The sequence below is a fragment of the Musca autumnalis genome, unplaced genomic scaffold, assembly GCF_047663935.1.
Source record: "Musca autumnalis isolate F117 unplaced genomic scaffold, ASM4766393v1 scaffold_2, whole genome shotgun sequence".
NCBI lineage: Eukaryota > Metazoa > Arthropoda > Insecta > Diptera > Muscidae > Musca > Musca autumnalis.
Window position 1 is genome coordinate 109,576,479 of NW_027411755.1, and position 26,123 is coordinate 109,602,601.

The 26,123-nt window shown below is 34.0% G+C and overlaps 2 protein-coding genes across 3 annotated transcripts in view; both read right to left on the reverse strand.

Annotated features, from left to right (window-relative positions):
* The window catches only part of LOC141394456 (uncharacterized), a 34,281-nt gene extending 10,008 nt beyond the window's left edge, over positions 1 to 24,273 (reverse strand). The window contains exons 1-2 of the mRNA XM_073968821.1: positions 22,558 to 24,273; positions 22,421 to 22,502 (exon numbers count right to left, since the gene is read on the reverse strand). Coding sequence (XP_073824922.1) covers positions 22,421 to 22,502; positions 22,558 to 23,789 — 1,314 coding nt within the window. The 5' untranslated portion in view covers positions 23,790 to 24,273. The remainder of the gene's footprint in view (positions 1 to 22,420; positions 22,503 to 22,557) is intronic.
* LOC141394453 (uncharacterized) lies at positions 1 to 25,062 on the reverse strand. 2 transcript variants are annotated; one of them, XR_012410421.1, is made up of 2 exons: positions 199 to 6,406; positions 1 to 138 (listed from the first exon to the last, which is right to left on the reverse strand). XR_012410421.1 is itself a non-coding variant. In XM_073968817.1 (2 exons), the coding sequence occupies exon 2, from the start codon at positions 2,117 to 2,119 to the stop codon at positions 359 to 361; it is 1,761 nt and encodes a 586-aa protein (XP_073824918.1). In that variant the 5' UTR covers positions 2,120 to 2,578; positions 25,009 to 25,062; the 3' UTR covers positions 1 to 358. The 2 variants fall into 2 exon arrangements, 1 of the variants encoding a protein (XP_073824918.1); XM_073968817.1 differs by adding an exon at positions 25,009 to 25,062 and having other exon boundaries at positions 1 to 2,578.
* Between the last annotated feature and the right edge of the window lie 1,061 nt (positions 25,063 to 26,123).

The following is a 26,123-nucleotide window of genomic DNA, read 5'->3' on the forward strand; positions in this document are numbered from 1 at the left end:
TGTTTATTAACTAAAAGTGGGTTTCACTGGGCTGATTTGGTCAGATGTTTGATGGAATAAAACTAATTTATTTCATGATCAACTCTCAACGTTTCGTTGGCGACTTTCCAACTTCTTCAGGCGTTTTATTTGAAAATTCTAGCGACAAAAAATACAATATTTGTTTTATACAGCCTTTTGATAAAGTGGTTTACTTACAATTAGTTGTTCATAGCATTTTCAATAAATATTATTCTTATTATAAAAAAACGGGACTTCACAACACAGATTTTTTGTATAATTTAAAAAAAATAATTACTAATAATGTATAAAAAATATTGCAGGAAATCCTTAACCTAAATCACAGAACCGTATAAACTTAAATGATTGCAACTGAATATTGCAATTTGGTATTGTCTTTGTCCTCTTTGGTGTTAATTGACTTATGTATTCTCTCTTGAATACGTAGACTTTCCAGAGTGTATCTTTTGTTTTCTCTTTGTTCTCTGTCAAGTATCTTAACATTTGAGAAATTAGCATTATGCCCACATTCTTTCATGTGTTGAGATAGTGCTGTGCTTTCTTTTCCTTTTCTAACATCAGCTTCATGTTCATTTATTCTCGTACTGAGCATTCTTTTTGTTGTGCCTACGTACACCTTATTACATGGTTCGCCTTCTTTTCCATAACAAGTTATTTCGTATACAACATTGCACTGCTTTAGTTTATCAGTTCTGTTTCGTTTAGTAAATAGTTTTTGCAGTGTGTAGTTTGATTTGTATGCTATTGTGGTTTTGCTTTCATTGGTCGTTGTTATTGTTCTTAATGCATTCCTGTTTGTCAATTTGGGGATGAACGGGACACTGTAAAAATGTTTGATTTCTTCATCTTTGATTTTCTGTTGATCGTTTCTTAGGTTTTCCAATTGTTTATTTATTAATTTGTTTATAGTATGCTTTGGATAATTGTTTTTGAGCAATATCTCTGTGATTTTATTTTTATTCTGATTTTGGTATTCTTTGTTGCTGAGGAAAAAAATTTTATTTATTAGATTATTGGCTGTATTTATATTCATTGATTTAGGTTGTGTTGAGTGGTAATTGAGAATTCGACCAGAAGAAGTTGGTTTACTGTACCAGTTTGATTTAATTTTGTTGTTGTCTTTGATGACTGTCATATCTAAATATGGTAGTTTCTTGTCTTTCTCCAATTCTACTGTGAATTGTATTTTAGTATGATATAAGTTGAGCAGTTTTAATGTAGTTTCCTTGTATTTTCTGTCTATGATAGCAAATATATCATCTACGTATTTCGAAATAAGTTTAATTTCCATGTTGTTTTGTTTTAGTTCATTTAATACTTCATCTAATAGCGTATCTAGGACGATATCGGCAATCGTTGGCGATAGCGGGTTGCCCATTGGCATACCATACGTTTGAGTATATGTGGTTTCATCATACTTAAAGTAATTGTTGTCTATTAGACAAAATTGCAAGAGCACCAAGAATCTTCGTTTAGGAATTGTCGTGTGTTTTTGCAGGATTTCCCATTTGTCAAGTATGTTCTTAATCGCTAAGTGTATCGGTATATTCGTAAACAAAGATACTATGTCAAAAGAAACAAGTATGTCATCTTTATCGAAACTTATTGCGTTTAGTTTTTCTTTTAGTTCCACAGAATTTTTAATATTGTAGTCCTTTGAAATTATGTTTTTGAGTATTTTGCCTATATAGTGGGATATATTGTAGCATGGCACCTGTGTTGATGACGATATAGGTCTGAGGGGTACATTATCCTTATGGATCTTGGGCAGTCCATAGAGTTGAGGGGCTTCGGCAGTGTGACATATTAGTTTGAATTTTTCCATTTTTGTGATATAATTGTTTTTGTATAGTTCTGTTACAAGATTATTATTGGTCCTTTGAAGTTTTTCTGTTGGATCTATTCTGCATGTTTTATATGTTGTTTTGTCTTCTAATAATGAGCTCATTTTAGATTTGTTTTCGTCCTTGTATAGAATTACGGTTTTGTTTCCTTTGTCAGCTGTTGTTATTATAATTTTTTCTTTGTAATTGTGTAAATATTTGCTTGTTTGTTCGTAAACCCCCATTATGTATTTTTCCATTTCATTATTGTTCATCTTTCTTCTATGGTTCGATATTCTGCCTGCTATTTTTGCTCGTATTATATCTTTTTTCTCTCGTCTTTTATAGTGTGTACCCACTGTTCTACGTCCGCTATAAGTGGTATAGGGGAAAAGTTTTTCTTTGTAACCGGGAGAGCAAACTTTTTACCCATTGATAGGAGCCATTGACTTTCTATCGAAACATTTTCTAATTTTGCTGCTTTGATGTTAATGTGAGTCTCTTTTATTTCAATGTTCAATAACTTACAGTGGAATTGATATTCTGCTCTCTCTACTTCTGTTTTCATTTTTGTTGTTTTTACTAAAGCTTTTGTATGTTGTGTTGAGTGTGTTATGTGTGCTGGAGCTATTCCTAGTTGTCTGCATTCTTGTAGGAATTTAGATCGTGTTGTTTGTTTTGCTAATTTCTCAATTGTTCGACAATACATTTTTAATTGTTTTGTTGTTTCAGCACTGTATTTGTATTTAATGTCTTTATTGTAGGAATTCAACGATGCATCTACCTTGTTTCTTGTGTCAGCTTGCAAATTCTTGTATTTTCTAGCAACATGTTGCAAAAAACAGAGTTGTATAGTCCCGGGCCACACTAATAGCTCATTTAGACAAGCCATAAATCCTCGACTGGATTTAATAAATCCAGTACAAATCTCATTACATTTAGATATACATTTTGGAGGATTTAAATGGCAGTCAGCTGATTTTTGTTCATAGCACAATTACCAAGGTAGATGCATCAGCCCATCTGATCGAATTTGAAACGTCAAAAGAATTTTTTGTAAATTGCATTCGTCTCAAGAACATACATCAAATTACAAATTTATTGTTTAATACTGAAAATATTAGCACATTATAGAATTATTTTATAGCAGTTTTCCCATCAAAAATAAATAAACGAATTATTTTATCGTTTAGACATCGTAAATATTAGTCTTGGTTGATTAAAATCAACGTTGTACATGAAAACAAATTAAATTTTTCCGCCTTGTTTACAAATTTTTTACATTTTAAATTATTTTTAGTGTAGCAATTCACCGATGCATCTACCTTGTTTCTTGTGCCAGCTTGCAACTTTTTGTATTTTCTAGCAACATGTTGCAAAAAACAGAGTTGTATACGAGGATTTATGCCAGATTTAAAACAAATCCACTCAATACGAGGATTTATTTTTGTATGGGAAATCTGGTAGATTTTGGCTGGATTTAGCAAATAAAACCTGATAATGGGCTAAATCCGGCTAATGGTGTCATATCGAAATGGCATATAACTAACTAACTGGGACTAGAGTATGTGAAATGGTACTGAATAGGCCGCTGGGGTACTTCGGTACTTTTTATAGTGAAATGGTATTGAAAAAAGTACTATTGTACTGAATTTTTCATCCATGCGCTAGAGTAGAGTACAGTAGTGGAATTCTGTAACACATTTCTTGAGTTACCGACAAAAATCGATAAAATAATATTCTTATAATTTCGGTAATTAACGAAATTTTTTGGTAAGTTAACAACCAAAATAAATCTGTCGCTAAGTCCTACCGATAGCAACAGTGTTGTCAACTTTTATTGATCCTTTTCATTCATAATTTTGCGTTTAAATTTTACCGACATTTCTCGGTAATTCTCATCTGGATTTCATTTGACGTTTAACCTATGGATTTGACAGTTGAAATCGAGTGGATTTCGTAAACGTAAACCAAGCATAATGAAGATATAGACGCCGGAATGTTGTCATCTGTTTTGTTCGAAAAAAGCTTTGCAACAGAGGTCGTATGATGTACTTTTGCTGTACTTCAGTAAAGTCACTCAAACATTAAATCCCCAAAAAACTAACAAATGCTCTGTTCCAGAACCAGCCAGAAGATACTATTTTTTACTACGATAAAAATTTTTCCTTTATATTATCGAAGAAAATAGTAAAAATTAGTAGATTCTTGCAGCACTGGAACAGACCAATAGTTGCAAGCATTTGTTGGCGAATAATGAGTTCAGTTAAGTTTTCATGTAAACTATGTGATGATGCAAAAATAAAAACTATACAAAATATCAAGTAATTTGTTAGAAGACTGCAAAAATTATTTTCGAAGTCGAGTGACTTGACCAATAAAACACAAAAGCTGAACCAGCTGAACACGCAAAAACTTTTTGTGCGGCATCTGTTAGGATGAGAAAATGAAAGCTTCCGTTTCAGTTCAAATTATTACTATATAAGATAAAAAATAAAATATTAAGTAAAGAAAACAATTACCAATTCATAAAACAAAACAGTTTTGTGACAAATGACCTCCTACGAAACACTCTTTTGAAAAAAACGGTGTTCAATATAGGTCGAGATGGACTGTACCGATCAACATATATTTTTGTGGGATTATTGAGTAGAACACCGCCCCAAACACTCACATGCCGCTTCTGGGATGTTTGTGGAACAATTATACCACATTATTAAGTACATAAGAATCTTTTCTTTAAATAAGAGATTTTTTAAATTTTTAACGTTTTTTGCCAAAAAAAATACTCAATTTTTAACAAGGTTTGAATTTTAAAAATCCACAATTTATTTAATTAATATTTTTCAAATTCTTTCGTTTAAAGACAAGATTATTGGATACTTAATAAGCCAATAGAAATATGTGATGATCTCCAGTCGTTTTCGAGATAGACCGGACACCGCAAGACGCTTTTTTAAAAACGGTGTCACGTAGATGGCCATTTGGCACAAAACTATGCAATATTTTTCAACAAAAAATTATCGATGGTAGGTCAAAATGTGCATTTCCCATGAAAAAATATCTGTTAAAAAAGTCTGCTACTTTTCTTGGAAAAAAATCATAAAAATTTTGTTTTTGAGCTGCACGACTAGGTGTGACCCTTTAAACAAAACTAATAGAAATATAGTTTTAAGAGGTTAATTAATAGCCAGCTTAAACGCCTGTTAGACTATGAACTTGTATTATGATTTAAACTGTCAATCCCATAGAATATACGTCAAATAAAATCCAGTGGATTTAGAACTACGATTTACTTGACGTATATTCTATGGAATTGACATTATAAACCGAGTGGATTTATAAGTCTCAACGTACTATTAGATTATAAGGTTTTTTTCGGTTTAATCTTCTTTATGAGAATTTTTTGACGTATACACAATGGACATTTAAAACCCAGTGGCTTTATTAAATTCGGTTATATATAAACGTACTATAATAAGGTGATAGATTTCTGTATAGTTGTCTTTAGGAGATCAGTGCTACCAATCACAATATTCACACAAAACGCATATTTTATGTGAAATAGTTGTCATAACTAAAAAGCGGCGTTTTAGGGGTAAAATCGGCATTTCTGCTTTTTATACCCTCAGCATTTTTACTCACGAGGGTATATACACTTTCATACGGGCAAAATGTGCCTCATCGAAATAATGGTTTTAGACCCCATGTATGTTTGGACGAAATGAGTTACAGACAATTTAGAGTGGATTGAGCAATGTCTGTCCGTCTGTCTGTCTGGCTCGCTGGAGCGAACGGATAAACCGATTCGGTTCAAATTTTGGCTTTCGTAATATTTTACCCAAACTTAGTTTAAGTTCGAAGATGGGCTATATCGGTCCCCTCCTTCCGGTACCTCCCCGACAAAAGTTCGACAATGTTAGGAACATTTGTGCGTACGATAACTCTTGAAGGGAGTAACCAATTTAGTCCATACTTTGCCCATCGTGAAACGTATACCACACTTAAATAAGGTTTCAATATGGACTCAATCGGTCCACTCCTTCTGGTACATCCCACACAAAATTTCAGAAAAGTTCAGTTTAGGGCCATATCTCGATTCGCTTTGATTTTTGTTTTATCAACTTGTATTCACTGCCCTCCATATGACGGTACAAGTTTCATCAGGGGCAAGTCCATACTTCCTGAGAAAATAGCCTGAAAGTTGCAAAAAAAAAAACGCCTATGACACCGTGTGAGGTGGTTGGAGCGCATGATAACTCTCGAACGGATCTCCCGATTCGGTCCAAAATTTGGCCTTAGTAATATTTTGTCTAAACATAGTTTAAGTTTGAAGATAAGCCATATCGGTCCACTCCTTCAGGTACCTCCCGCACAAAAGTTCAAAAATGTTCGGAAAAATTGTTCGTACGGTAACTCTTGAAGGGAGTGGCCGAATTGGTCTATACTTTACACATCCTAATATATCTACCAGATATAGATCAGGTTCAAATATGGACTATATTTAACCACTCCATCCGGTACCTCCCACACAAAATTTCGGATAAGTTCACTTTAAGACCTGATATAGAATCACTTTGATTTTTGTTGAAGCAACTTTCATTCGCTGCCTCAATTACGATGGTAAAAGTTTTTTTAGGCGCAAGTCCATACTTCTTGAGCAAATAGCCCGATGAGTGTAAAAACCCCCTATGGCACCATATGTTGTGGCTGGAGATCCACTTCCATAACGGTCAATGTCGATCCATTCCTTTTAGTATCTCCTCCGCAAAACTTTTGATCTTTAATCCTAATCAACATTTTTGTCGGTTCAAACGCCCAACATTTTTAAAACGCCCTAAATACACACGTATTTTGGGGAAAAAATTGTTTCAATATACACAGGCTGAGGGTATATCTCTGTCGGCAAAGCCGACTGATGCTTCTTTACTTGTTTGGCCTACAAATCGTCAAAATGCGGTTAAATCGGCAAATCTGGCATCACTGGGCACATGAATGAATTACAACAACCGATTTATCGGCATTTTGCCGATCTTTATGCTATGTTTACATTTACGAAATCCACTCGATTTCATCTGTCAAATTCATAGGTTAAACGTCAAATTAAATCCAATGGATTTCAGATGAGATTTCATTTGACGTTTGAGCTATGGAATTGACAGATGAAATCGTGTGGATTTCGTAAATGTAAACTTAGCATTAGTCCAAAAAAAAAATAGAAATGCCTATTTGCCGATTTTTAACCCTAAAATGCCGAATTTTAGTTAAGGCAACTTTTTCACATAAAATTTCCGTTTTGTATGAAAATTGTGGCTGCTAGCACTAATTTGGAACAATAACAAAGACAACTATATCGTCAAGAGTAGTTTGATTAATAATAATAATTTTTTCTAACATATTATAAAAACAGTTTGAATTTTCTTGATTACCAAAACGTGTACTTCAGTATCAAGGAAATTGTTAAAGAAACGAAATTGTCGAGAAGTGGATTAGTGGAAATAATTAAAAACTGCACAAACTTTTACATTGAACTTTGTGATCAGATTTTGAAGCGGTTTAATTTTGAAAATAAATTTAAGTGCCTAGCTTCAATAAATCAAAGTTTTATAATAAATGGCACAGAAGATTCATGTTTCGACATTATAAAGGAATACGAATGCGAAGGAAAAGCAAGAATCACGCGAACTTTCACGTTTAAATTTCAGAAATTTGTTTAAAGACAAAAACGTAGAGTTGCTAGAATTTTGGAAAACAGTGTGTGATTTAATATGTGCAAATTCTGAACCATTATTTCCTATTTTGTCCAAATTTATTAAACATATTTTAGTCTTGCCACATTCTTCAGCAAATGTGGAAAGAGTTTCTAGCCAAGTAAATTTAAGTAAAAACAAGTGCCGAAATCGATTAAGTAGGGACTCGATGGAAGGAATTCTCTTTACGAAAGACTACTTAAACTTACTGCTTACAATGTTGTCATTAAAAATGATTTGTTACAAAACTTTAATTCAAACATTTCAAAATTCCAATACAACAAGTAAGAAAGTGTCAGTCGGCTTTGCTGACAGAGGTATACCCTCAGCCTATGTAAATTAAAACTTTCTTCTATGGACAGATCGAATGTCTTAAAGGTTTTTTCAGAATTTTGTGGCCCCTTCTAGACATTTAAACTTGCCGAAAAAAGTGGATTCAAATTTAAATTCAAAAGTGTTGTGGAGGTGGTAATTAAAGAAATGGACAGACATTAGGAAGTGGATTTTACTTTCAGAGTAATATCTTTTCGATAGATATCGCGCCCACAAGTAATTTCAGTGGGTCATCGTATAACTTTTGGAATCGGTTGATCGGTTCGAGAATTATCGTGCTCTACAGCCACTACATTTGGCGCCATAGGGGTTTTTGCACCTCTCGGGGCTATATTCTCAAGAAGTATGGGCATGCCCCTGAAAAAACAGAGTATACAAATTGTTCCAACCAAAATCGAAGTGATTCGAGAGCAGGGGCTGGATTCTTGTTCTATGAAAAATTTGTTTAATGAAAAATATTTCCTTTATAATTTTTTTTCATTTGACAGTTTTCTCCTTTATAAAAGTTTTTTGATTTTACATTTTCATAGAAACAGAATTTAGTGTGGGAGGTACCCGAAGGAATAGACAAACAGAGTCCATATTCGTACCTAATCTATATCTTGTAGATACTCCCTTCAAGAGTTATCGCGCGCACAATTTTTACGAACATTTTTGGACTTTTGTGGGGGAGGTACCTGAAAGAGTAGACCGATATGGCTGATCTTCGAACTGAAACTAAGTTTGGACAAAATATTACGAAGGCCACATTTTGGACCGAATCGGCAGATCCGTTCGAGAGTTATCTTGCGCTCCAACTACTACATACGGTGTCATAGGGTTTTTTGCATACTTTAGGCTATTTTCTCAAAAAGTATGGTCCTGCCCCTGATGAAACTTGTACCGTCGCATGGGGGAGTGAATACAAGCTGTTGCAACAAAAACCAAAGCGATTCGAGGGCAGGCCCTAAACTGAACTTATCCGAAATTTTGTGTGGGAGGTTCCCGAAGGAGTGGAATCCTTTTTCGTTGAGATAAAATTGTGACAACTTTTAGCGTTTTCAATGCTATAATATAATAATTAACTTAATTTCAACAAGGTATGAGCGATTATTGAATCTTATCAATAATCGTAGTCGCTATCTTAGATTTTTCCATTAAACATTTTTGATGAATTGATTAGAAAGTTAGAATCAAAGATATTTTATAACCGAAAGAAATGTAGGTAATGCCGTGATTCAAGTGCTCAGTTTGGAACTTTTTCAGGAAAGTTAGTCCGATTTGAAAAGATAAGTCCCATCGTTTTGTGGTGACCACATTCATTATTCGTCTAAATTTCTTCCTGACTTTGTGGTGTACAAAAATGACACTCTTCTCGCGCAAATTCCCTATTATATGCGATCTGCAGAAATCTACATGCAATTGTTGATATAAAATCCAACATTATTAAGATTACTATCACGCTGGGTTGAAAGACGATTTAGAATCTTTGATGTAGTAAGAGATATGTTCCAAGTACATAAATAGAAAATTGAACTTGTATTTAATTTTTGCCCAATTATGCGAATTTATTATTCATCAAATTTTAATTAATGTACTTAATTGAGCCATATGAACTAAATAGTTTTTATTAAAAAATGGTATCTTGCTAAGAGATGTGTATCACACATCAACCACTAAGAGACGATCGTTTTGGTAACTGGTTAGGTTTATCGCATCAGACATATTAGATGTGGTTAGACAATTTTCTATATTCGGAAACTCATATTTGTACGGACAGTCTTGCTATTTATTTGCATGTACGATTTAAATTTGTTAAAATTAGTTGAACAGTTGATGCAAATTAATACCACCATTCGATAGTGTTCACGTGAACACTAATAAAGATAATGAATGTCTTGGTGAGGGTTACGTGTGTAGATTAGAGATCATTTTGTTAAATAGGGATCTAGTTTAAATACAGTCCACTTGAAATGGGTAAACATGTGGCAAGCAGACCTCCTTATCGTGGGAGGTCGTTAGAAGAAAGGAGATAAGAATTTCCATTCCCACATGTGGCATGTCTGAAATAGATTGGTACAGGCAATCTATGAGCAGTCTAATAACCCTGTGGTTGCTTGCTACATGTATGCGCATGTAAGATAAGAATATTTTACGACCTCTCCATAAGATTGTATGGCAGATGCGTTCGTACACATATGTATGTGCACTCTCACTTTCTCTTTTCTACACACTAGTTAAGTAGGTTAAGTAATATTTTACTATTTAGTTCTTAAGAATAATTTAACTTTTAATAAACAGTGCATGTATAGCATTCATATAGGAAAGACGTGTGTTTCTTTCCACGGTACGGATCCCCATTTACATTGTGGTCCTTCGAGCCGGATCAGTGGCCAAATCCAAAAGGAGCAGGGAAGCTGATAATTTGCCTCACAGGGAGGAAATTGGGTCAGCTGGCTGGTGAAGTCTTGATATCCAATTGGGGATATTGTCCGTAGGGGAAGAGAAATTCACCATGTGTCAGTGTGAGGTGATAAGAGACCTACACATGAGGGCTGAAGAGGCCAAAATGGAAGTCCGTGGCCTGCAGGAAAAATTGGACAACGAGCGAATGCAACGCAGGGCCGCGGTAGAAGCTATGAAGATTATGAGAGGGGAGATCATGGCAATGGAAGTTGCTATGACCGCATGCCAATCGGAAAAGGAAGATGTAGTCAAGCTTGCCACTACACTAAAGGAGCAAGTCAAGCGTGAGGCTGAGGAATCGAGGATAGCTAAGGAAGAATTAATAGCGGCTATCCAAGAGGGAAATTGTGATGTGACGGCTATGAAGGCAGAAGTGAGAAAATTAAATGAAGAATTGGCTAGCGCAGAGAAAGCTGACATTTAGCGGAAAACGAGCGTGATGTATTGGCTGCAAAACTTATAGCCAATGAGGATGCAGCGATGAAGGTTGAAAATTTGGAGAAGGCAAATAGTGCTAGCGTGGAATATGAGAAATTTTGTGCAGAAGACAAATTGCATATAGTAGAGGTCAACTACGCGGTAGTAAATAAAACCAATTGGACGAAGAAGGATTTTCGTTTGAAGGCAGGTGCGAAAGCCAAGCAAAAGCCGGAGGAGGATAGCTGCCTGGAACGTTGGAAGGAGAAGATACCTAGGGCCAAAAAGGTGATGTCGCCAGAGAAGGATGACTTTCTTAAACGTGGTAAGAAGATGTTTAAAGCCAGTAAGGAGAAGCCACCTCAGAAGGATGACGTTTTTACTGCTAGAGTGAAGAAGCCGCCAGATGAAGACGACTCTGCCTGGAAGATGAAGCCGGCAGACAAAGGTGGTACGAGCAAGAAGGAGTGGCTGAAGCGATGGAGGAGCTTCCGGGGTGCTGTCACTTAGGCTGATTATTATAGTGTTGATTTTTATATTGCAATATTTTTCATTTTAATATTTCCAATTTTTTCATATTTCTATATTTAGGATTTTATTTGATTTTTGTACTTTGAAATTTTGTTTATATTTCATATGTATTTTTGGGCCCCCAAGATGTTCACGTGAACATATTAATTTTCTAATAAAGATAATGAATGTCTTGGTGAGGGTTGCGTGTGTAGATTAGAGATCATTTTGTTAAATAGGGATCTAGTTTAAATACAGTCCACTTGAAATGGGTAAACATGTGGCAAGCAGACCTCCTTATCGTGGGAGGTCGTTAGAAGAAAGGAGATAAGAATTTCCATTCCCACATGTGGCATGTCTGAAATAGATTGGTACAGGCAATCTATGAGCAGTCTAATAACCATGTGGTTGCTTGCTACATGTATGCGCATGTAAGATAAGAATATTTTACGACCTCTCCATAAGATTGTATGGCAGATGCGTTCGTACACATATGTGCACTCTCACTTTCTCTTTTCTACACACTAGTTAAGTAGGTTAAGTAATATTTTACTATTTAGTTCTTAAGAATAATTTAACTTTTAATAAACAGTGCATGTATAGTATTCATATAGGAAAGACGCGTGTTTCTTTCCACGGTACAGATCCCCATTTACAGGTAGAGTTCATTTATCCGCTTAAAGCAAACACAATCAATTGTTGCTAATATGGGTAGCTATTGGGTCCGGGATTTCATAAAAGAGGTGGGCCCTTTTTCGTTGAGATTAAATTATGAATATTTTTCGGAAACATAATGTATCCATTTGCAATATCGAAATGAATAAACGCTGAGATTTTCAATGGTTTAATCATATATCGAACATGTGTTTTAATTTTAATAACGCGTTAGTGAATTGGTAATATTCAAGATGGGTGGCCGCTATTTTAGATGAAGCAACTTCTACAGTCATTTCTGTTTTGGACGTATGTCACCCATGTGCTGTTTAGAATCAAAGATTTTGTATAGTGAACCATGAGAATTTAAAGACAAACTTATGCCTGTAGTGCGATTCTCTAACTCATTTTTTGAGTTAACGACAAATGTCGCTAAAATTAAAACGCAAAATTATGAATGAAAAGTTCAAAAAAGGTTGACAACACTGTTGCTATCGATAGAACTTTACGACTACTTTCTCTTGGTCGCTAACTTACCGAAAAATATCGTTAATTACCGAATTTTTATGCATTTTAATCTTACCAATTTTTGTCGGTAGCTCAAAAAATGTGTTAGAGAATCGCACTACTGATGTCTATGATAGGGAATGTTATGACTCTTATTTTTTATTGGCATAGGCAATTGTCAAATTTAAATTGTCCAGTAGTTGACCCACTAGACTGGCAGAATTCGAAGAGAAGAGTGTGAGCAGTAAGTAGTCGGTTGTGCACACGTAATAAAGCTCCATTCAAACCGCCATTTGGAGCATTTCTTCCAGAGCTTTGGTGTAGATTTGAACGTTGAAGTTCTGACTCCCGGCATTGTGATTGCGACCGGAAAGTTAACGACATAAGTAAATTCTAGTTAAATATTTATGTGAATAAAAATCTTCGTGGTTACCTACTTGTGGTCCGATACAAAACATTTCGCATAAGCCGCACTAAGAATAGAAGTCCAACCCCTTCTGTTTCTTGGTTTCATTCATTCCAATTTTAAATATTACGCTTTTCGATATCGTTGATAACTTACTCATTCTAATGGAGTCTTGGCCTTCCCGCTCTGCGTTCTGCCACGATATTCATTTTACAAACACATGCGATTCTGCCTAATTTTCATTATTTACGATTAAAAACTATTTCACAACAAAACAATGAAGTCGATTAAATAAAGTTTACACCGCTGAAACCACTAATATCCTTTTGGACTAAATTTCGCTGTTAATTTGCATAAAGAATAGTTTGGATACAGCAGAAAGCAAATTGTTTTTTAATTAATTTATTCAAATAGATTTAAATAAAAATATCTCCAGAACTTTCAAAAATTGACATAATAGAAGCACAAAAATGTCATTCGCTGTTGTAAAATTTTCGCCAAAATCTGTCCAAAAAAGTGTCACGGTATACTCTAAACGCAAAAGCTCGATAAAAATCTGTAGAAAATTTTACTTTTTCAAAAAATATTTTTGCAAATTTTTCGCAGATTTTCGCGGGTTTTTTAGGTTTTATCCTTTTCTGCCATGAGACGATTCCGAATTGGTGCGAATTGTCAAAATCTGTTCAGCCGTTCTTGAGTTATAAGCGTAGTAACTAACATCATCCTTTTTTATATATCGTCTGCTCCGTCGGAAAAGGTCGTAAGTCCCTCTCAATAATTTTTTCAGGAGGAAGAAAAAACATTCCAGCGCTTTCTGTATTAAAGATTTTATTATGGTGGTAAAGGCAGTATTTTTCGTTTATTTATTCCGCTTCAATACCTGTACTTTGTTTGATAAAATTCCGTCGCGTTTGGGAGATAATTGGATGTCTTTGGACTTACGACCTTTTCCTTGTACAGTTTTGTATTTTTGTAGGGACTTACGACCTTTTCCTACAATTTACAGACGTTTTTAAAATAAAATATTTATAATTTACAAAACAATGTGGAAAGGATATTATAAGTTTGTTTTGTTCAATATTCATGTAACATCGCGAAATATTCGTCGTAGACCCCATCCCCCCATTTTTTCATATCTTGACGAGATAAAGCGATCTAGCTATGTGTGTCCGTCCATTCATTAACAATTGTAATAAAACTCCAGGCCTCAATTTTGGACCGATCATCACGAAATTTTGTGGAGAGGTCGGGTTCCGACCAGAAGTGACCCCAAGGTGTGAAATGGACCAAACCCACAATTTTTACCCGACTTTGTAGCTGTCCTGTAGATCGCAGTAATATTCCGATCGGCACGAAATTTTAAGAATGAATTGAGTTTAAGGCAAAGAATAAGCTTGCAATTTAACATGGTGATGAGATAATTATTAGCGGGTTTAACAGACCAAAACTTTTGTGTGAAACCTAATATATAAAAGACAATGTGTGTATGTTTGTATGTTCCGCATAGACTCAAAACGGCTAAATCGATGTTTTTTGAAAATTTCAGGGAATATACAAGGAACAACCGAGGTGAAAGTAGGCTTTATATTTTTTGAATTTCGGAGGGTGTGGGGACAGGCCCTATTTTTTAAAAATCGCTTTTTTGCAAAAATTATGAAAGTATCGGTCAGAAAATTAATTTGCGAGGCAACGGTTGTTGAATCTCCGACCCTATAACTGTAGGATGTTTGGTATTGACGCCTTCATATAGCCTCCATAGAACGGTACCTCCCGATTTCCGGTATTTTGAAGGTGTGACCTCAATATCCCTCCGAATGGCTGAAATTTGGTAATTATTCTTCGTTTCGGGTATAAAACTTTCTCCCATAAATTTGTCTATATAGGTCCACGCCTTCATATAGCCCCATAGAACGGTGCCTCCCGAATTTCGGTATTTTGAAGGTTGGCCACATTGTTTTACCGAAATTGCTGAAATTTGGTATTTAGTCTACTTCATAAACTAATTGAAGTAAAATTCAATACAACTCATGGTGGAGGGTATAACAAGTTCGACCTGGCCGAATTTAACGACGTTCTTACTTGTTATTGATATTCACTTGCATATCCCAACTAATTTGCGATGCAAAAAAATTTAATTGACATAAGAAAAGGTAACATAAACTGCTTCAAGGGCCAGCAACGTGGACCGGTTCGGCTAATATTTAATGTAAAACATGACACGTTGTACTTACGACCTTGTATTTTTGCCTTTTTTCAATTAAATTGCATGATTGATTCCGATAATGTACATGGTTTCTTAGCTACAATGTAATCCCAAATAGTGTCATTTTTTGTCTTCCCAAGTATTCTGCCCCAACTCACTGCATCTTTTGTTTTTGTCTGCAAACCATGTAGAACCTGCAGCATGTAATGTCTTCCTGCGTTTAGGAAGTTTATCATCAGATCAGATCAGATTTCAGAATCACCGTGAAACCATAGGGAACTAGACCCATGACACCATCGTCTAATTACATTCCAAATTCATGCTGTTCTTTGTTAGCAAGAACCATGATGTCTTCTTAGTTTAATAACATTTCAATCAATTATTATTTTAGAATCATTCAATAATATAAACATTGCACTCACCCGTCCGTTAGAAGGTATTACTTTATTGAATTCAGAATACAAACTAATCTCGTTATGTGAATAAATGTCCCTAGAGAAACCACAAATAACCAGTTGATAAAGTTAAGTAAGATATACGACAGTAAAAATTTGTTCAATATATGAGGTATTTGAACACATACAGCATCCCAATTTGTATCAATGAAAAGGTCAGAAGTCCATCTTTCATAATCAGTCCGCTTATAGGGGCAAATAGCAATATAGAAATGATCACATTTTTGTTCAAAAGTTTGGTCCACAGGCTCCGCCAAATATCATCCGATTATCATCCAAAGGCTAGGCTAGTTCTTTACATTGCACTATAGGTAATTTGCCCAGTTTTTGAGGCAAAAAGTCGATTTTGCAACTTTTAATAATAATAATTTTTTAGTTGGCATTGAAAAAAGAACATGTCAAAATTTATTAATATGAATGATATTTTTCAAAATGGCGTCATTATCGCGGTTTAAATTGCAGTCAAAGTGAGAATTTCGAAGAAGAACTAAAAAAATATATATTGTAAGGCATATTTCAATGCATTTAAAAACGCGGGAAAATAAATCAAATATAAATATATGTAAAATGGAATAGATTGGCAATTGCGAGGGGAATTTATTTAATATATAATATAGCTTAAGAATTTTGGGTAGCGACCAAAAAACACAAGAAGTCAGAAAAAAATATTTTATTTTTCTTAAACTCACTTCATATAGACTTATACTAAATTGGCCGTGTTTGGCCGTGATTTTGCCACCTAGAACACATTACTGAAAGTCTTCTGCTTTGGTATTACTAGGTTTCAAAACCCGATTTTGCCCGTTTTTTGATATTTAGGAGATTTTATTAGGTTACTTCTCAATAAAAAGTCCTAAAATTGTGAAAGTTTGGTTTGAGAAAATAAACAATAAACGTATAAAATATTGTTGTTTACAATTTCATTGCAAGTAAAATAAGTAATGGCGACAAATTTTTCGGTATATCCGTGGTTTTCTATAAACGGTGCGGCAGTAGTAAGCTTTATTTTATCTCTCTATTACATATTAATCATTGATACGATTTAAGGGAGTACTAAACTCGTCTTTATTAGCGTATATGCAAAAAATATACAAAACTGTAGTAACAATTCATTGGAAAATCTTCTCGCGTAGACAAAATTTTTGTTACTTACTACCGTGATCGTTTTCAACAGTTTGTGGTGTATAAGAAAACTAATGAAAATTGCATTGGAAAAAATAGCTTTGTTCGTTATATACGTAGTTGCTTATAACCGTTGTTCGTTATATCCGAATTTATCTGTGAAAATCTTTGTTTTATCTCACTTTTACACATAAATAATTTAAAAAGTTAAAAAATCTTTTAATTCCGCTGTTATTAATTTTTGTCTCAAAAACAGGGCAAATTACCTATAGTGCATTGTACCCCAACCATGGATGACGTTAAACATAATATCTGAACTACATTAGCTGTAGTATTCTTTTAAAGTATATATATTCCTGTGGCTTTACGACCTTTTCGTACTCAAATTTGTACGTTTTGTGGACTTACGACCTTTTCCGACAAGGGCAAAACATATAGAAAAACGCGACATGCTACCATTTTCTTTGTATCATACGACGTGTTTTGACTTGTAATATCATCCTGTAACAAAAACGCGATTTCCAAAAAAAGTGGACTTACGACCTTTTCTGACGGAGCAGACGATATATAGAAGATATATACTACATATGCATATGGTAAAACCATTTATATTCATACATATTTTGAATTATTGCCTTGGTTTATGAAATGTTAATTGTTTTGTTGCACTTAAAGTGTTATTTTTTAACTTATGCTTATTAAATATAGCAATAATTTGAACTGAAATAAACGTTATTTAATTTGCCGATTTTGAATATTATTTTGCCGATTTTGGCACCCGAGAATTGCCGATTTTCGACCAAATTTATCTGGCATCACTGTTTATGGGTAAGAAGTGAGAACGGGAGCTCCTCTCTCTCCTAAAAGTTAAAACATTTTCATGTTATATTTTCAATGTCTGGCACAAGAGATTGTTGTTATTGAAAACTAAATGTCAAAGAAAATATTGAATAATAGGGTCGTTCTAAAAATGTTCTCAGGAAAAAACATAAATACATTTTAAAAATCCTCTAAAATCGAACAAATTTGAATCAAAATATAAAGCATTCAGGTGGGAGACAAACGACAAATCCCAACAAAAAAAAAAATGGAAGTGGTGCAATGTAGAATTATGATTTAACCACATCCTTCGATGCAGTCCACACGGAGTTATGAAAAATGCACTCCGATCGATACATTTTATAAGCAGTTGCTGGGGACCTCTAACCCTACAAAAAAAGAAAGAAACCAATTGGTTAATCCCTATAAGCAGCGACACGTTTCTTCAAAAGACAAACAAGAATGTATACATTTATACAAACTAATAACCCGGTTACACTTAACCGGATTAACGCATTTGGGTTTTAAATGTCAATTCCATAGCGCAAACGTCAAATAAATCCTCAGGAAGTGGGTTAACCCGGCAAAAAACTCTAGTGTAACCGTACTGTAAAGTTGCGAACATTTTTGAGGGAGTTGGAGTCTATGTCGAAAGCTGAATTAGTGATGGTCCCGATCCACACTAGAGTGATTTCAATGCAAAAATTTCATGAAATTAGGAGTTCTTAGACCGAGTTCCCAACTACAGCAATTTAAAAAATTTCTTTAGTATGGAACTCGATCTATGAACGCATAATTTCTTGAAATTTCTTCAATGAAATCACTCTAGTGTGGACCGGGACATGGGAAGGCAACATAAAAAACCTTTTCGATGATGAAACAAAATCAGTGGCGTTATGTATAAAATGCAGAGGAGTAGGAGGAAGTAGATTCAGTTTCAATTAAAATTAATGCACTCCATTTTGCTTCCACAGCACACAGCTAGGATGCACTCCGTTTTCGATCCAAATCACAGCTTTTGATGTAGTGTTTCGGATTGAATTTAAAGACGCTCTTCGGATTGTGTTTTTAATCAATCTAAAGATGTAGTAAAAATGCAAGCTATTGCGAAATATCCCAGAATAAATTAAATTCATTTTTTATTTGTTTAAAGCAAGAACTTTATTACATTAGCACAAATTACATATAAAAATTCGTCATTAAATTTAATTAACCCTTCCAATTGACTACAAAAACCAATTAATTGGAAGCTTCTTAAGTAATTTAAGCCCAGATGAAAGTAAGGAGCACTTTTTACGGATAGCAACAAAATATCTTAAGAGATTTCGAAAGAGAAATGTGCCTTTAAAATATTCAAATGGAAATTGGTGTAGATCAAACAAAATAAAGCTGAGGCGTTTAAAGACCACTTGGAGAATTCCTTTACACCTTTTGATTTATGTAGTCCCCAACAAAATAAATTAATTTCATTTGCTAAATAAGTCGCCCTATTAAACATTTTACGTTTAGTGAAGTGTGTAAGGAAATTAAAAATCCAAAGAAAAAAACACCAGGGTCAGACTTAGTTGATCACAAAGTCATAAGATTGCTTCCAAAGAAGAGTTTGGTGTTCCTACCAACAATTTATAGTTCTATTGTGAGGCTGTCCCATTTTCCAGTGCAATGGAAGTGTGCTAAAATAATTATGATACCAAAACCTGGAAAACCTGTTATCATAGTATAGGCCTATAAGTTTATTGTCCATATTTTCTAAACTGTTCGAAAAATTGTTTCGAAAGCGACTTTTTCCGATTTTAAATAATATAAATGTTATGCCAGATCATCAGTTTGGATTCAGAGAAAATCACGGGACACCTGAGCAGTGTCATAGACTGGTGAAGGTTATAAGAGATTGTTTGGAATGTAAGCAGTTCTGTTCTGCTGCCTTTCTGGATGTCAAACAGGCGTTTGATAGGGTTTGGCATCAAGGCTTGTTATATAAACTAAAAATGTTATTACCTGCTCCTTTTTATTTATTATTAAATTCATATCTGAATGGAAGAACATTTATGTACACATCAATGATAAAGAATCTAATTTTTGCGTCGTTAAAGCTGGTGTGCCACAAGGTAGTGTTTTAGGTCCTGTTTTATATACGCTTTATACAGCAGATATGTCCGTAAGAAATGAGACTATGATTGCTACTTATGCAGATGATACTGCCGTTCTTGCTATTAACGATGATCCTTCTTCAGCTACTGACTTATGCTTTGTTTACATTTACGAAATCCACTCGATTTCAACTGTCAAATCCATAGAATAAACGTCAAATGAAATCGAATGGATTTCAGATGTGATTTCATTTGATGTTTAACCTATGGATTTGAGTGGATTTCGTAAATGTAAACTTACTATTACTCCAAACACATCTGAATGATATCGAGGAATGGTTTAATAACTGGAATATTGGAGTCAATACTGACAAATCTGTGCATGTTACATATTCCTTAAGGAATTAAACTGTCCTTCTCCAAAATTGAATGGACTTACAATTCCTTCTGCGGATTGTGTTAGATATCTCGTTCTGCAGCTTGATAGAAAACTTAACTGGAAAAATCATATAACATATAAGAGACAGCAACTAGACCTGAAGACTAAAAGAATGTTCTGGCTTCTTGATCCAAAATCAAAACTAAACCTGAATAACAAATTACTACTGTATAAGACCATTCTTAAGCCTATTTGGACATACGGAGTACAACTATGGGGAACAGCCAGCAATTCTAATATTGAGATACTTCAACGATATCAATCAAAGACGCTTAGATTGATTAATAATAACGCGATTCATAGAGATTTAAACATAAATAAAATTACAGATGAAATTAAAAAAATTAGTACTACGTATCCTAAAGCGGGGTACACACGATCAGTTTTGACTGTCGATTTTTCGGAAATATCGATAAATGTCAAACTGTCCAGCAACCACAAAATATTTTGTGGTTGCCTGATGACTGACAAAAATGAACGGCCACACTGCAAGCAACCGATTATTTGAGCAAAACTGACTGATCGTGTGTACCCCACTTAACAGATAAAGTAACCATTCAATTTCTTAGCAATTAATCTATTAGATGACACAGATGAAATTAGAAGACTAAAACGAAGACATGTTTTAGACCTCCCATTTATTTAATGAGTTTCATAAAATATGTAATCTGAAATTAAAATTGTAATATGTATGTATTTATTGTTAAATCCACTGGGGTTTAACAATTCTGTTGTATTGTAGTAATTATTAAATTTGCTGAATGTTTCTTGTAAATAGAATGCAAATAAAAAGAATAAATAAAAAAAAAATTAAATTTAATTACAACTGAATCTACTTCCTCCTACTCTGCATTTTATACAACCCCAACTGAATTTGCTTCATCTTCCGAAAGGTTTTTTATGTTGCCTTTCCAGTAACATTTAATTTGTAATTTGAATAATTCAACTTGTAATTCGAAATATTCTATTTGTAGTTCGAATTATTCTAATTGTATTTTGAATTATTCCATTTGCAATTCGAATTATTCCATTTGAAATTCGAATTATTCCATTTGTAATTCGAATTATTGCATTTGTAATTCGAATTATTTTATTTGAAATTACACATGAAGTCATTCGAATTACAAATGGAATAATTCAAATTTCAAATGGAATAATTCAAATTACAAATGGAATATTTAGAATTACAAATGGAATAATTCTAATTACAAATGGAATAATTCGAATTCGAAATGGGATAATTCGAATTACAAATGGAATTCTCGAATTACAAATAGAATTCTCGAATTACAATTAAAATAATTCGACATGGACTCCAACACCACTCCATTAAGAATTTCCGTCTCGTGAATTAGCACAAAAATGTTCGTGTCTAGCTTGTATTTCTTTATTTTATAACAAACAAACAAACATTGTTCCACAACATCCCATACGGGACAAGGGGGACTTCTCTCATATCAATGAGTGCACCCCGATTCATATTTAGCTCAATGATATGGGACCTACTGTTTATCGCCGAGTCCGAACGGCGTGTCTTAGACACCACTTGTGGAGAAGTTTTTCAAGGCTGAAATACTCAGGAAATGTCGCCAACATTACTGAGGGGTATTTTGCCACCGTTGAAAAATGTTTGATGTTGCTTGGCCGGGGAATCGAACCCCCGACCTTCTGCGTGCAAGGCGGGCGTGCATACCATTGCACCACGGTGGCATCTTATCTGGATTTCAGTTGACGTTTAACCTATGGATTTGACAGTTGAAATCGAGTGGATTTCGTAAATGTATACCAAGCATAACGCTGAATAGGGATCAACCAACTGGTTTTTTTGTAGGGATCTTTAAAGCAACTGTTTATAAAATGTATCGAACGGAGTTCATTTTTCATAACTCTGTGTGGACTGCATCGTAGGATGTTGTGAAACCATAACTCCAATTGCACAACATCCAATTTTTTGCTGGGTGGGTATGTATGTGTGAAAATGTGAAATTAAAACTTTTATAAAGGAAAAACTGTCAAATGAAAAAAAAAAAATACGAAGGAAATATTTTTCATTTCAAATTTTCATAGAACAAGAATCTGCTTCATAGAAACAGAATTGAGCCCCAGGTTCGAAAAAACGATAGGAATTAAACCCTACTCGATCACTTTATACAATTATGTAGTTAAAAAAACCTAAAATGAATTAAACATTAAAAAGATGGGCATAAGACGGAATTTGTCTGTGTAATACCCCGTTTAGACAATGCTTGGTTTAGCAAATCCTGTCGATTTAAGTTGTCACTTTCATACAATATATGTCAAATAAATCGAGATAATGCACTTAATCATCGTATAAGTGCATAGTCTAATCCTAGTTTAATACTATTTACTTTCATTTGACACTGATCGACTATTATTTTAAATTGGCGAAATCTTGTAATAATTACCTGTATTGATTGAATTGTTAAATTCGGAGCCAATGTAAACCAGATATCCTCAAGTGCATAGAAATTATGCTGTAAAAATATGCTATTACGACAGTCAAATTATTAGATTAATTCAAAAACAATCCAATAAATATTACCTTACGATATCATCATCGGTTAATGAGACACTGTCAACTGCCAGTCTTTTAATTTGTATAGTATTGCAAATTAGAGATTTTAGTGCCGCATTCGGAATTGGACTACTAAGCATCTCCAAGCCCTCTAGGCGACTAAAACGAACTTGATTAGGGTTAAAATAGGATAAACCTTCCATCATATAGCAATCCAAGTCAATTAATCCTGGGCACATCTTTGCCAGAACGCCCAATTCGATTTCACCATTGCCCTTGATCATTGTTAGGTGGTCTAAATAACGTCCAGTTGTTTCCAAGAGCTGCAGCAATTCGCAACAGGAAAATTTGTAGATTTTTAGCTTGCGCAAAAATGTATTTGAGAGGGCTACTAAACAGCCCGCTTTCGGTGTATCCAGATATAACGATTGTAATTGTGGACATGTCTTGACAATAACACGTAATGTTTCCTCATCCGTTGAGGTGTCGTGGAGATATTTCAATTTACATTTGAAGTTCTCGTCGACGTTGTCGTAAACAAACTTTAACGCCGGCCCAACAAATGAATATGTTGAAAGGGTCTCCACATTCGGGCAATTTTCCAAAATCAAGGCAATATCCGAAAAACATATATTTTCCTCTCCCATCATGCCCACGTCGATAATAGTCAAACGTTCTGCACATACGCCTTTGCTTAGACTTTCAATTCCTATTTCGGTTATATCGGTCTCACCCGATATATCCAATACTTGCAAGTGTTTGCAGTGATTGGCAATCACTTCCAGCAAATCATCATTCGCTATGTAGGGTACGTAAAGTTTCGTTAGGTATTTACACTTTTTTACAATTTCAAACATATAGAACATATGTTCCTCTTTAACCCAAACGCCTTTAAGATTAAGCACCCTCAATCCTGTTCCTTGAGCAGCTATCACTTGTAATATCTTCTCGTAATATGAGAATGGAAAGACTTCTGTTACAAGAAAGGATACTCCACAATTGAGAAGCATTTGTAAGCAAGTAAATCGCATATTTGCATCTAAATAATTGGAACTGAGTATAACACGAAGCAAATCCTGGTATATATTGGAAGTAGCTCCGGCCAGCTCGAGATATTCATTGACGTCAACCATCACAATATTAATATCCATATCAACGTCGGGACCATACTTGGCATACCCTAGTGTCGATACGATAAGATTTGCGAGCTCTCCAAGAGCACTGTCGCTTAGCGAGCGCACCGGACATTTTTTCGCCATATCTCTCTTTCGATACAACAATATCTTTTTTTCTAGATTTTCCCGCAATTTTCTTGTATTCGAAATCTTTATATATGTATGTTTGTATATTTTTGTTTGTAAACAAATTTTTCGTACAATTCGTCTCTCTTAATAAGTGTACAAATATACACATGTACATATATAGATACTTCAACGTATATATATATATGATTCGATCTTTTTACGAACAAAAAAAAACATAAGAATTCCGAATTCTATGCTCGTTGTTATTTTTACAACATGAAATTACATCACATATTCTGACACTTTTTCAGTAATTTATGCACATTTTCACCAATTCTTGGAACATAAGCATGAATTCGCTTGCATTTTACCGCTATGATATTCGCAAATATGACATAACGTAGAAAAATTGTTTCCCGACTTGTCGAGTATAATGTTCTATAACGACTAAATACGATGCAGCGCAGATATCTCTTTCGTATGGTTACCAAAAATATACTAATTCATTAAAAGTCTCGTAAAGCAGAAAGCAAATTCATATATGGCCCTAGACGAACTACGACGCTATTGTGAATAATAGAAATTTATTTTACAGTAGAAGAAATACTAAGCATAAATAAAAATGAAATGTATGTATATCTTAATAAAATTAAAAAAATGCAAATACAAGAAACCAAATGAATTATTTTATAAAATTCACTATATTGTCTGTCAGTTATCGAAATATTGTATGCACCTTTTTTTCTTTAAAAGAACATTTTAAATAAAAATATCCGTTTTATCCGTTCATTAGTACGATTCTCTAACACATTTTTTGAGTTACCGACAAAAATCGGTAATATTAAAACGCTAAATTATGAATGAAAAGTTCATGTAAAAGTTGACAAAACTTTTGCTATCTGTAGAACTTTACGACTGCTTTTGATTCGTCGCTAACTTACCGAAAAACTTCGTTAATTACCGAAATTATAAGCATTTTAATTTTAAAACGCAAAATATTGATTTGAAAAGATTGACTAAAACCCAAAGACTTATGCAAACTTTTACAAAGTGCTGTTCGATAACAAACTTGGTTTATGCTCTGTTCCAGTACTGCAAGAATCTACTAATGTTTACTATTTTTTCGATAACATAAAAAAAATGTTATCGTAGTAAAAAGTAGTAGCTTCTTGCAGGTTCTGGAACAGAGCATTAATTGCTCAGTTATCGAACATGCCTAAAGTGGAGTACACACGATCAGTTTTGGCTGTCAGTTTTCCTCAAATAATGAGCTGCTTGCCAGTTCATTTTTGTCAGTCATCAGGCAACCACAAAATATTTTGTGGTTGCTGGACAGTATGACATTTATAGATATTTCCGAAAAATCGAAAGTCAAAACTGATCGTGTGTACTAGAGCTGGCAAAAAATCGATGGCACTATCGATAATATCGATTGTTGTTTACAAAATTCAATATCGATAGATAGTTTTGCCTATCGATATTATAGGAATAAAAACCCCTAACCTGAAATCCATTGAAATAAATAGAAATTTCATTGATTTTCGGTTATGTGTGTGTAAGAAAGTAAGTCCGTAGTCACACGTACACATTTTTCGGTAAAATAAAATGCTTTTTTTTCATTTTTTATAAAATAAAAGCATTTGTTTATTCTCCTTTACATTTCTGTGAACTACTTTTGCATAATTTCAAGAAAATCATTGACATTTCCGCCATTTTCATCTCCAAATTAATGGTGATGGCAACTTAACGATAATATCGATAGCAATCGATATTTTAAAACATTATATCGAAAATATCTAATATTGGGAATATCGATGGTTTGCCAGCTCTAGTGTGTACCCCGCTTTATGTGAAACACTTGGTCCGTTCCAAAACTGCAAGAATCTACTAATTTTTACTTTTTTCTATAACATATAGAAAAAATTGTTATCTTAAGTCATGTTTATATTATAGCCTTTTGCAGGGTTAACCTTCTTTATAAGGATTTATTTGAAATATAAGCAATGGAATTGACATTTGAAACCCAGTGGGTTTGTTAAATCAGGGGCTCAATTCTGTTTCTATGAAAATGTGAAATGAAAACTTTTATAAAGGAAAAAACTGTCAAATGAAAAAAATAATAAGGGAAATATTTTTCATTTCAAATTTTCTAAAACAAGAATCCTGCCCCTGGTTATATATAAACGTACTATTAGTAAAAAGTTGTATATTCCCAGCAAAAATTTTTGGAAGTTGTGCATGGGGAGTTATGATTTCACAACATCCTTCAATGCAGTCCACACGGAGTTATGAAAAATGCACTCCTTTGGATACAATTTATAAGCTGTTGCTTTAGAGATCCCTAAAAAA